General features: G+C 35.4%; 1 protein-coding gene across 1 annotated transcript in view; it reads left to right on the top strand.

The window, feature by feature from the left end:
• The window catches only part of RAP1A (RAP1A, member of RAS oncogene family), a 33,850-nt gene extending 20,475 nt beyond the window's left edge, over nt 1-13,375 (top strand). Inside the window, exons 4-8 of the mRNA XM_015821642.1 lie at nt 662-718; nt 2,104-2,244; nt 6,450-6,593; nt 10,728-10,843; nt 12,642-13,375. Coding sequence (XP_015677128.1) covers nt 662-718; nt 2,104-2,244; nt 6,450-6,593; nt 10,728-10,814 — 429 coding nt within the window. The 3' untranslated portion in view covers nt 10,815-10,843; nt 12,642-13,375. The remainder of the gene's footprint in view (nt 1-661; nt 719-2,103; nt 2,245-6,449; nt 6,594-10,727; nt 10,844-12,641) is intronic.
• The last annotated feature ends 441 nt before the right edge of the window (nt 13,376-13,816 follow it).

The following is a 13,816-nucleotide window of genomic DNA, read 5'->3' as shown; positions in this document are numbered from 1 at the left end:
ATTATTGCAGTAATTTGTGATTACAAACCATAACATTTATAAAACCCACAAAGTAGATAAAGTGCTTTATAATTTCATTTCAGATATTTTTACTCTTGATTATAATAAGTGTCAACACTGTCTAATAAAAACTTCCAAAAATGAGTACTACTGTCCATATGGATAAGTATTCTAGTGTGCCAAAGCTTGGCATATGAATAGTCATAAAATAATTCCTATGACTCAGGCCTGGCTTAGTTCAGATTATATGCTTTGTCTGTAATAAAGTACCTGGTTAATAAATTAGAGCATCCACAATACTCTATGGAGGAAAGTCAAGGTAAAAGGGAGAGAGAATACACTCACACTAGCACCCATGGCCCCGTTTGTGCATGCATGGGGGTGTGTATGGGGCCGCTAGCGCCAGGTGGATGTGCGTGGTCTGCGCATGCACAAATGGGGCCGCTACCACCGGGCGAGTAGCGCATGGCCCGTTTGCACATGTGTGAACAAGGCAGCTAGTGCCTTAACGGTGTGTGCGGACCCATTTGCGTGCATGCGCATGCACCAATTTGGAATTTGCTCTCCTTCCCTCCGGGCCGCCAGAAAGGTTGGAGATCTCTGTGCTAAAGCACTGAATTTTTAATGCTTCAGTGGTGTGTCTTATCCCTTTGCTTTTCAGCAAGTGGAAGTAGACTGCCAACAATGTATGCTTGAAATCCTCGATACAGCAGGGACAGTAAGTACAATCTATAATATATTTTGAAATACTTCCATTTGAAGACAGAAGCAAGAACACAAGATCCAGTGTTTAGGAGAAGGAATCTATCTTTCTTGGTCTAATTTTTATTATGATATATTCAAGAGTAGCTCAAGTCATACACTCACATATTTAAGATTGCTTTTATGAGAAGTAAATTTGAATTTCATGATCTTGGATTTGGATTCCAAGTAGAGAATTCCAATAATATTTTTTAAAATAGTTACACAATTTAGCTTTGCTTAACTATGACAATTGTTTCTTTCTTATTGGACTCTTACCAGACCAACTTGTTATGGTCATTAGCTAGGGCTAATGTCAATTGCAAAGCAGGTAAATATGGAGCTAATTTTCCATATTAATATTGACCTTCCTGTATTTTAATACTGCTTTGCTCTTTACAGCAGACGCTTCTGTTAATAGGTTTTATCTGAAATCATGTATTCCCATAACATATAGTCTGTCTGCAGTTTTCTAAAACTAGCTGGTTACTTCAGCTCTGCTGTATAGTACGTATATGAGAGAAAAAACAGTCTAGTTCAGTGGTGGCGAACCTATGGAACGCATGCCAGAGGCGGCACTCAGAGCCCTCTCTGTGGGCACATGCGCCATGCCCCGGAGATGGCAACCGTCCCTCTTTAACCAGCCACCCACTAACTCACCAAGGTTCCACGTGGCCAGATGCATCCCAGCACCCATGTGCTCGCTGGCCTCTGTGTGCGGGGGCTCATGGTGTCAGGCAGCAGCTGCGCTGGCCCCTGCCTCGCCTTGCACCGCCACCCTGCCTCGCCTCATCCCGCAGGACAAACCTGCCCACTGCCCCACCTGCCAAAGACCCCCTGGATCTCCCCCAACCCTGCCCATCCCCCACAGGGGTCCCTCCCCACGAGCAACATCAAGGTGATCATGCCCACCTTGGCCCACCCACCCAGTCTGCCATGACCACCACAGCCACGCCCACCCAGTGGGCCACGCCCACCTGGCACCAGGCGATAAATAAGTAGGTTTTGGGTTGCAGTTTGGGCACTCAGTCTCTGAAAGGTTCGCCATCACTGGTCTAGTTGGAATATTATACAATTTTTTCACTGAAAAAAATAGAGGCACACTTCTGTTGTAAAATATAAGATAACTCCTAAATTAACACTGGAGAAATCATTGTTTGGGATACCTCTTTTCATCTCTAAATTTTCAAAAATTATATTGAAATAATTGATATCATTAAAATACATTCACATGCTTCATTGGGTTTCTGGAAGAGCAGAGTGAAAATTTCAACATTAACAATGGCATTTTTGTCTCTGGTTTAACACGAGCTAACTCTGTTGAATAGTGAATTTTTAAATATATGTATATATTGATTACAGGAGCAATTTACCGCAATGAGGGATCTGTATATGAAGAATGGTCAAGGATTTGCACTAGTTTATTCTATTACAGCACAGTCCACGTTCAATGACTTACAGGACCTGAGGGAACAGATCTTAAGGGTAAAGGACACTGAAGATGTAAGTAAATAGGGTTTTTGTCTTGTGAACCATTGCATTTTTAAACAAGGCAGCATCTGTTTTTGTGCAGTGTCTATGTGATTGAAAAAACGTTCTAAATATTTTGTATGATGCAATAACATTCTCAATTGAGCATCATAATGGGGATCTAAATTTCCTTTGTCTGAAATGAAACCATAATTTTGTTTTTATGAATATAGTCAGAATCTTCCCTGCTACAGAGATGAGTACAATTAATGAATGAGTGAAGTTTCCCTTCAAATCTTCTCTGTCAGGATAGGAAAATCAAAATGGAGAAATGGAACTGGATAACATATTCTAGTCTCTGTTTAACAAATTAGATTTGATAAGGCTGAAGATGGCTTTATTTTGAAATCAGAAAATACTGTATTTAAATTGTTATTCTTGAAGAATAACCTACTAAAATACATGAGTAGAGGGATTTTAGTTGTGTATTTCTACTTTTCTAATGTTATACCAATCATTGTTTCATTTTCTTTTCTATAAGCTTTTGCTCCCACTCTGGCTTAAGTAGATATATAAAAATATTTGTAAAACTAATCTTCCTTAAAATAGGAATTATTTTTCTTGCAGAGCCTTTGAAACCCAATTCTTTTCTAAGCATTTAAGTCAAAGTCCCATAGCTTGTGAAGCTATTTTCACCCATGAAGTGAGATTTATCAGATGATACATCAAATGAATTTGATTGAGGACTCGTTCTATAATTCTAATTGTTTTTGATTTTCCATTTGTACTAACACATTACTTGTCAGGCTTTAATATGCTAAAATGTTCTCTTTTGCACTGTTGTGAAAGGCATTGCCAAGAGGCATGAATGACTACCTCTAAAATATAGTATAACCTCTTTTAATCAAAATGTTTTCTCTTCTATTTGGAATAGTATTTTAAAAACAATAAGTTAATAGTCAGCTTGAAGTAAATTAAATGCTATCAGTGTGGAGTAGTTGAGAATATATAGCACCACAATGTTCATACTTAACTTAAATTCAGAACCTATTCATTATTCATTATTAGGTTATAATTTGAAGCACAGGTATGAAAGTTAAAATGATAGATTTGCACAAAGCATAAAAAAGTTGCTGAGAGGTAGTATATTTCCCACTTGGCCTATTCATGTTCATCACTTATTTATCTGTCTCCTACAAAAAAGCAAGTTTTGCTAATGTGTAAAAATTATCTCTATATCTGATAGTCACCTAGAGTTGGAAAGTCCATTATCATTCTCCATAGGTAAATATGGTTTTTCCCCTATCCTGTCCAATTTTAGCCAGGCTTAAAAATGCTGATAGGACTAAAATTTTAATCTCCTTTTTTTCTTTCCACTCTCCCATTCTGTGGATCAGGTTTTAATTGTAATAGTCAGGCCAGCCCTCATGTAACTGTATGTTGGCTCTCACCAAAAAATTCAGTGATAGTAGTTTTTGCATTTACTCTAGAATATAATGAAGAAAACAACTCCTTTAGATTTTTATTTTATAGACTTGCTAGCGAGGACATAATTGTGTTTGCTCACAGATTCATTGTTATTTACATTTTTGTTCAAGATGTTTACATTCTGAGCTCTTGCCAAATCTTAGATAATTTTTTTGTAAGAAATATAATTTCTTTAGCTTTTTACCTCAGTTCCCAGTTCTTTATGAAGTGTCATCCTTTTCCAGAGTAAATAAATGTTTAGGGTATTGTACATTTAATAGATTGCATTCTCAACAAGCTATAGGAACTAATGTAGATTTGTAATTTCCTCCTTTTCCACTTCAAACATCCATAATTTGGCAGGGTCTTTATCAAGGGAAACTCAATGTCTATTATTCAAATATATGAATAACAGAATAAGAAGAGTTGGGAGGGCCCTCGCAGGTCTTCTAGACCAACCCCCTGCTCAGGAAGGAAACCCTATACCCGTGGTGGTGAACCTATGGCACGCATGTCACAGGTGGCATGCAGAGTCCTCTCTGTGGGCACACACGCCATCGCCCCAGTCCTAGGCCTTCAGCTGGGTTTTATAAAATCTTTTCACTTTAGGCCTTTGCCACCGTGTGCAAAAAAAAAAAAGGTTCAATCAATCAATCAATTTCAACTTCTCGCGGGGAAAAAAAAAGATCTCGCAAAGTTGGAATTGATTGATTGAACTTTTTAGTTCCGCCCAGTCTGCCATTACCACTGCAGCCACGCCCACCCAATGGGCCACACCCATCCAACTGGTCACACCCACCTGGCACCCGACGATACATAAGTGGGTTTTGGGTTGCAGTTTGGGCACTCGGTCTCTAAAAGGTTCGCCATCACTGCCCTATGCCATTTCAGACAAATAGTTGTCCAGTCTCTTCTTAAAAACTTCCAGTGTTGGAGCATTCACAACTTCTGGAGGCAGGTTGTTCCACTGGTTAATTGTTCTAACTGTCAGGAAGTTTCTCCTTAGTTTTAGGTTGCTTCTCTCCTTGGTTAGTTTCCATCCATTGCTTTTTGTCTTGCCTTCAGTTGCTTTGGAGAATAGCTTGACTCTCTCTTCCTTGTGGCAACTCCTGAGATATTGGAACATTGCTATCATGTCATCCCTAGTCCTTTGTTGCTCTTCTCTGCACTCTTTTTAGAGTCTCAACATCTTTTTTATATCATAGTGACCAAAATGGATGTGCAATATTCCAAGTATAGTCTACCAAGGCATTATAAAGTGAGGGTAGAAGTTCAAAATTGATATCAAAGATTCTCTTCCTGAACTCACTGGAATTTAAACATCTCCTTTTGATGTTTGGATTGAACTGCGGAGCATGCAAATGTAATCTAATTAAAACAAAATGTAATAGAATATAAAATCAGAACATCAAGATTCTTGGCCAGACTGCAAACTTTGACAGACTTCATCTCCTCAGAAAGTCATAATGTTCTTGCAAATTTCAGTCTTTTATGTATTGTGTGTCTGTGGGATATTTGGGGGTGGGGGGAAGGGGGAAGCAATATTCGTTTCACTTTTTTAAAACTAATGGGCATTTGTAGATTGCCTACTGTAATTAATATTTTCAGAATTGAGTTTTGAATTTTGCAGCCTCCAAAACAGCTTGATTTTGATTGGTCAAAATTTCAGCACTTTCTTTTAAAATACATTGCTTCCTTGTGTAATATTTTCCTTTTAATCTTCGCTCGGGGAATGGTCAAATAGAAGAACAAAAGATCTCTGTTAATGGAAAGAATTAATAGTAATGTATTTTAATGTATTCTGTTCCTCATTTTGTTTCTGTAAACATACTGGACAGCCATTTGTCTGAAATGGTGTAGGGTTTCCTGCCTGAGCAGGGGTTTGGACTCGATGACCTCCAAGGTCCCTTCCAACTTTATTATTATTATTATTATTATTATTATTATTATTATTATTATTATTATTATTATTATTATTATTATTATTATTATTATTATTGTGATTCTATTATAGAATTTCAAAACAAATAGCTAGAGATGTATATCCGTTATACGATCCTTTTTGGGGAAAGAGGGGTGTATTAATATCTATCTAACTTTTCCCCTGGGAGCTCAAAGCAGTGTATGGGGCAGTCTTTTAATTTTATGCCCACAATAGCAATTCTGTGAGGTAAACTTGACTGAGAGAGATGATTAGCCCCAATCACTTTGATGGGTTCAGACGAAACTAGAATATTCCTTGTCAAAAATTCAGCACCTCAATTAGTGTGCTACCAGACTTCACAAACTTCTTTGGGGTGTTATATTTAAATTCAATGAAAGTTAAAACTGAGGGTCTTGTCTGTCTATCTGCCTACCTTTCTTTTTTGTTTTAATTGATTTTTTCACCTTAGGGTGGTGGGAGGGAAGCTTATGATAGTAATAATAATGTGTAGCTGAACAAACACAAACCCCCTGTATTTCTTAGAAATTAAATGAAGCAGATCTAATGAACTAAAGATGGGATTGTGCATTAAACACGAGCAAGGAAGTCAGCAAACAAAACCTTTTTATCGTTTGATATTATCCTGATTATATTGCCCTGATAATTATGAATTGTCTTGACAACTATCAAATAGAAGGTATGAACATTTGGAAAGTTCATTTTATATGCTTATTTTCTCATGACAGGAGACTAGCCAGAAATTATTTTTTAGGCCAGACCAAAGTAAGGAACTTCAAGCATTTATCTCATTGTCAGTTACACATACATTTCTTTTCTCTTTGTACAGGTTCCCATGATTCTGGTTGGCAATAAATGTGATCTGGAAGATGAACGAGTAGTTGGCAAAGAACAGGGACAGAATTTAGCAAGACAGTGGTGTAACTGTGCCTTTCTAGAGTCATCTGCAAAGTCTAAAATCAATGTTAATGAGGTAATATTGGTTGATTTTTCAGAAGGCATTGTATTATCTGACTTGTAAACATGAGCATGGGTATACACATATCTTCTATTTATATAGTTGTACTACATTTTGTCAGTAGAATCTCTCAGAAATGTTCCCTTAATGTGCCAGTCTGAAGAATGCTTTTCAGATAATCACCATTGATGCTTTTGTTCCAAAAATTCAATTAATTAAAAGTGAGAATTGTTCCATCAAAGCATATAAGCCTACATTGCTGCATGTTAATGTTTTCTTCTCTAATGCATAAGTGATAATAAATTCTACTATTTCATTAACAAGATAAATGTCTTAGGAGAAATATCTTGACTCCTGATGAGCAGATAGAGGTATTCTTAATAAATGACCAATTTCCAGATATTGTGAAAACAGTAGCATTTTTTTTATTTATAGCTTTAGCTGACAGAAACTGGTGCCTTCACCGGTGGTGAATTTTACAGGGTTTCTTCCTTTCATATATGTATGTATTGTTCCGTATGTATATGTTAAATGGTATGCTGTATTTTTTACATTCTTTGACTTGGATTGTAAATGAACAAATTAATATAAATAGACTTGTGTAAATACATATGCCATGCAAAAACTTTTTAATGAATTTATAATGCCACCCAATTCCACTGGCTCTAGATAACAAAATAATAATTTAACATGCCTACACCTACATCTCATGGACATTCATGAGCATAGTTTTAACATTTTTAAAATAGTTTTAAGATAAGTGGCACATCCTAGAAGTACTGCTTGTCACCCATGCTCTTGCATTCTGGGCCAGCTGTGGTTTCTCATCCATCATTTATAGACATCCTACAAGAAGAAAATTGTAGTAATCCAACTTTGAGATTACCATAGTCTGGGTTCACTCTCTTTATCAGCCAGATATGATAAATATACTGTCTAGCATTGGTGCTACATCGAAGAGGAGCCTTAAGTTGTGAACCTGATCCTTAAAGATGAGTGCACCCCTGTCCAAGTAAAGTGGGCCACCTTCACAACAGGATCGGCAAGATATTAAATAAATGCCTGAATCATAAGATATATGTGCCAGCTTTGCCTAAGTAGCGATGCTGGCTGTAATAATGAAATTGTAGTCCAGTGCAACTGGAAATTACCATGTTATGTAAGATTGGTGTAATGTGTCTTGACAAGACTAGAAATGTAAGATTTAGGATCTCCAAAAGCACTCCAAAAGTTAACAAGGTATTCCAGGAGAGCATGAATTGTCTATTGGTTATTAAGTTCAGTATAGACACTAATAAATTAAATAGACATTCTCATCTAGTGAATGAGGTTTTTAATGTATGTGTCTGATAGCATTTATTTTGAAGATGAAAATATGTACTCCCTCATTTTTCTTGTTGCTTTTCTCTTCGCCATCTCTTGCCCTGTTTTTTTTTCTTTTTGAGAAGACTACTCAAGTTTCTGTATTGACCTTTATATTGTTTGGATTCTGCCAAGAGTGTGTAATTGCTAAAAATTGCACTATTATTTTATGTTTTGCAAGCAAGAAGTGACTTCCTCTTGTAATTTCCATTTTTCAGAATCCAAAAGGGTTTTTATCCAAAAGAGCTGTTGTCATACTTGCTTTGATTTTCTTAAACAAGAGCTACTATGGAAAGTACGCTTTGCCAATCCAGTTCTGAACAGTAGATTAAAAGAGGAGTCAGCCTTCCTTCCTTAGGAAAGGAAAATTGGACTTCCAGTTCCCATCCCTCACAAGTAGAATAGTTAAAGAAAATTCAGATCTAACTGTGAATTATAAACTTAAAAGTCCAACGTATCTGGTGGATAGCACTTCTAAAAGACAGCACATTTTTCTTGTTTTTGTTGTTGGAATCAATATTTTTTAACAAGTCTAGAGGATCTGCATATCTTATTCTATCATTTGATAATATAAAGTTAAGGCTTAAATATGCTGTCTGCTTTTACTTATAATATCAGAGCATTTCAACCTCTTAGGACTCATTGTTGGTGATCATTTTGGAAAAATGAGACTTTAATAGTATCATTGAGTGAGAGATTATGGAAATCATGTATATCAAAAATTTCAGACAATCTTAAAAGGTGTCAACAAACCCCAACTACTTTTAACACATTGCAGTTGTTAATAGATAAGGTGTTTGTAATCTCTCTCACTTGTAAACTAAAATCTGCATAACTAACCCATCTCCCCCCCCACATCTCATCCTAATTTAAATCCTACATCATTTGCATTTAATGCATTTGATGAAGTGAGCTGCAACTGACAAAAGTTTATAATTTTTAATAAAATGCATTAGTCCTTCTGATTCTTAGGGGAGAGTTTTTCTTTTTACTTTTTTTAGTATTTCTCTCATTTACTAGGAAAATGGGTTGTGTTGCACAAACCATGAGGCAAATAATGATTTCAAAGGAACCTTTGAACTCTGAAGTTCATGTTACCAGATTCTACATTTTTGTAGAATGTGGATTTTTTTCCATAAAAATAAACTGGTGGAATGACTCAACCCTGAATGTTTAAAAATTAAATAATTCATTAATACAAACATTGAAGTGCTAACAATTACATTAAAATAAAAATAATCATGGACTTCACATAATTAAATAAAATTTAAGTAAATAAATTTATTATTAATACATTAAATCTTCTAAAAGATGCAGTTGCTTTAAGGATCTTCGCAGGTTGCCCCTACTGAGGAGTAAAAGTGAAGGACATGGAAACAAAATAGGAGGATCCTTGAAACAGCCACTTTCAGAGGATACAGCTACTTTGTAGTAATTCACTTCCTTACACCTCGTTCAAATGTTTTGAATAGTCTTAATAAATGATTAGTAGTAAGATGGAATCTCTTGGAGACATCGCTATCAGAAAAGATGGTAGGTGCTGTCTGCCTATTCCTCCAAAATCTTTTTTCAAATCTGTTCATTGCAATCTTTGTCCTCTAAGCCTTATGAACATTGAGCAAGAAGCAGTCAAGTCGACCTTATTAGAGTGCTGATATGTTTTGCTTGGCTGACAGCAGAAACTCATATAACTGTTTATAGAATGTTACTGTATTGAGTAAAAAAGATGCTGGTTTTATCATACTTTTAGAAAATGCTTGGCTATACTTCAGGGCTTTTTAAGATAACATCAAGGAACTATTTTCTAGATTTTGCAGTTCACAAAATACGGTACTAAAGCTTGTTGGAATCTTCACATCATGCAGGGTTGGAAGAGAAAAATGAGTTAAATTAGGTTTTAATAGAAGGGGAATATATATGGTTCAGGGTTGAACAATAGCAACCTTAGTGTTCCCTGAGTTTGGATTGCTTATACTGATGACATTACCTAGTTGGGTAATGAAACATCTACAAGCAAACAGCCAAGTTCAGAGAGCACAAACAACTTCACCTTAAGGTTGCGTTACTACAGAGTTGGCTTATAAGCAACTGTGTCTGCAGTCTCTGAGAGAGGAAGGTGCCTTTATCCAGACTATACCCACACCAATAAAATATGATATTTGTGTTTATATAATAGTTGCACGTATAAAATGATCTATCTCCAAGTGCAGTGCTTTGCAAGTGAAACACTTTGGCATTAATGATTTGATAAACTTTTCTCAAGTTTTTTTAGTACAGCTTTTGTTAGATTGACTATTCTCAGAAAGTGTTCATATGTCCTGCAAAAATTAACTTTCTTATAAGAGAGAGAGAGAAAGGGAGGCAAATAATGTTTGGCATCATGGTGTTACGTATACAGAATTTACATATAAACAGCATATAATAGCCAGTAGAATGGTACTATTTTTATAAGGATTTTATAAGATATGATAACTGTCTTTGTTGAAGCAATACTCATTTAAAGTAATGGAAATATTTCTAAGAGCACACTTTTTGTTTTGTTTTGCGTGTGCATAGTTTCCATGGTTAGGAAAGTCCCAGTAGGAAATCAACTAAATCTCTGTTTTAACTGAATTGTCTTGTGCCTTTGTGACAAACTCTTCTTTCTGACATCAGATTCCTTTCCACTTCTTTCTCACTTGATACAGCACAAAGCTCATTAGATGAAATTTTATAAGTCGTTTCCATTCTATAAGACCCATTTCTCTAATTGTTCTTGGTGGTTTTTTAAATGTCTTTCTTTTCTAGATCTTTTATGATCTTGTCAGACAGATAAATAGAAAAACACCAGTGGAAAAGAAGAAGCCTAAAAAGAAGTCATGTCTGCTGCTTTAGACCCACAGCATGCAGCAGCTCTGAGCCAGGTAAGCAAACACATTCCTTTAGGTTCAGCCTTGTCAAAACTTGGGGACTTCCAGATGGGTTAGACTTTCATTACCAAAGTTCTCTGTCAGCATGGCTGAATAGCCAAACCCGATTGTTCTTTCTTGACTCATGTTTCTACTGACTTGACTTTACCCTGAAGCTACTCTGTTATCTAAGGGCAACTACAGACTGTGGAACAGAAGCTGCAGTGGAACTAAAAGCTGTTTTCTGTAAAGTTTTGGCAAGCATTCTTTCTAATTCAGTACTTAACGTAAAGATCATCCTTTAGTTCAGGAGACCTGGATGCAAAACTTTTACACTGTAAACATGACATGCACTACATTTGGTGTAGTGTTTTCTTCTGATAAATCGTTCTTTTATATACTACCTTCTTTAGCCAGTATCCTGTCACAAGTGCTTTTTTTTCTCTATTATACATAAGTGTTTCATCATTACAGTATGTCCTAGGATGTTCTTTTCCTTCCCATTCCTTGTTTTATTTGTCATTAGATTTCTATCTCACTTTTCTGTCCACCTCTTCACACATTTGTTAGAAGGCTTGATTGCAGCTTTAATCTACAAGCTCTAAAAGGATTAATATAGTATATAGATGACAGGCTAACAATTTGTAAACAGATTTAGTAGTTGAGTAGTTTAATGCTTTTGACCTGTTTTGTAAGGGGTGGGAAATTAATATTGTTATATTATATTAATCAGCATTCAACTAGGGAGGCTGTAATGTGTATATGTGTTAGATTGTTTTCCCCTAAGAACACTTTTTTAAAATGCCTTGTAATGTTTTTTTTTTCCTTTTTTTAATATTTGGTATTTTGTATTTTTTTTCTTGAATAAACTAAATATTATTATACAAGCTCTAAAAGGAGTTTCTGGTCATGTGATTTATCTTTCCTTCTCAGTGCAAGAACTGAAACTTAGGGTGGGTGGGTGGGTGGGGGCATGCACAGTAAGATCAACATCTATTGTCCTAGTTCCTTCTCTGTTTGGTACTCTTGTACATTTGGAGGAAAATGAGGTCTTGAATTGAGGTCTTTTGAGAAGTCAGAAGCTTGCATAATTACTTATAACATTTTAGTTGATTCAGTGAAAAAATAGATTTATTGAATTAAAGTATTGATATCCCACCCTTCTGATGAAAAATGTTTTATGATGTGTATGTATTATATTGGCAAAAGATGCAGTCAATAACGGAAGGATAAAACAGCAGCTGCAGAGATCATATACTCATCCTCTTCAAGCCATCTCTCAACTTCTGTCTCATATCCCACACCATTCCAGAAGGGCCCCTCGCCCCCCAGGACTGACAGCTGTTGAAATAAAATGGGAATCCCCCTTGTTTGTATGTCTACTTGTATTCAGGTTTACTGTGATTCATCCATTAACAAATATGAAAAAATTAGAACTATTTTAATCAGTGCTAAATCTATACCAATGAAACATCTTTAGGGAGGAAGTTTTCCAGTTGGAATATTGATACAGAAAGGGCAGATCCTTCAGTAGGTATTTGCCCTTCTTTCTGAAACCTACAACATAGGGTAATCTGGAAAGTAAAAAAAAAAAGCTTTCCCAAAAAATAGCTTTAATTGACTCGAGATGTATTGGACAAAAACTCCCAGAATTCCTTGCCACCGGTGGTGATTGAGGATGACTGGTAGAGGACTAAATGCTCTTTTATGATGCTACAGTGAATAAGACACTTGGAAGCTCACATTAAACTTTTATCCTAAAAAATCTATTTTGACTTGGATGCTAATTTTTCCCTTTGACTTCTTTACCTAGGATCACAGGAATGAAGAACTGTTGCCTAATTTGGAAAGTGCCAGCATTCCAGAAATTCAAAAAAGCTATACCACAAATTGACATCATATCTGAAGAGGCTTCTGTTTTTATATATTATGTGAAGAAATTAGATCTTACAATGGTTTGCACAAAGGTCCCTGAGGAAAAAAAATAAGAAAATAAAATTGCTCTGTGTATATCTCTTGGAATTAAAGACAATAGTACTTCTCTTTTGCAATAGCAGTTAACAAATGTGATAATAAATATAATTGACTTTAGTTGTATGATTATACAAGAGCATGGATGCATTTCAAACGTTAGATATTGCTACTATAATTTCATATTGACCTCTTCCCATAATCCTGTGCCCATCAAGCACTAAAAATGATCAGTCATTAATACTTGATATCTATCATGATAGATACAGCTATACAAATTTTACTGTTCATATTCACTGCAGTGATACCTTTCCAACTCATTGACTTCATTTTATATTTAAAAAGTTATGGACTATCATTATTTTCATTCTGCCCTATATTCTAATTAAAATTGTGCATTATGCTTTGGAAACAAATGGGTCTTTTATAGGAAAATAAACTGGGATAACTGATTTCTATGGCTTTGAAAGCTAAAATATATAATATACTAAACCAATTCTAATATTGCTTCTTGTGTTTTACTGTCACAGATTAAATTACAGCTTTTATGATTGATTAAATTTTAGTACATTTCCACTTTGTTTGTGTGTTACTCTTTTAGATTGCAAGTCTCGGTTTTTAATTGAAAAGGTGAAAAACATTTGTAATAGTAAATACAAGTACACTAGTAACTCCCACTTCGGTTGTACCAGAAAGTCTCTTACTGGATATGGGTGCAAGCAGAAGTGATTTGAAAATGCAGTTAAGAATTTTTGTATAAGTAAACAAACTTTAAAGAATGCCCACCATTGTATTAGATAAACACAGTGAGTAAAAAGTAATAGTAGATTTAGATAAATATGATGGATAAGTAGATTATAGTTACAAATATAGGTACCTTTTCAGTTTAATTCTGGAAACTAGTATTAATCTGTTGTCTAGTTTGCTTATATGTTGGATCCTATAATACAAATCTCTTGAAAAACTGTGGTTTGGAATGATGACTACAATTCAGTGGGAACGGGAAGAGCATTTAAC

This window comes from Protobothrops mucrosquamatus, unplaced genomic scaffold (assembly GCF_001527695.2).
Source record: "Protobothrops mucrosquamatus isolate PMUCROS unplaced genomic scaffold, P.Mucros_1.0 scaffold1372, whole genome shotgun sequence".
Classification (NCBI taxonomy): Eukaryota; Metazoa; Chordata; class Lepidosauria; order Squamata; family Viperidae; genus Protobothrops; species Protobothrops mucrosquamatus.
Note: the sequence above shows the minus strand (reverse complement) of the source record. Positions and strands in the feature narration are given on the sequence as shown.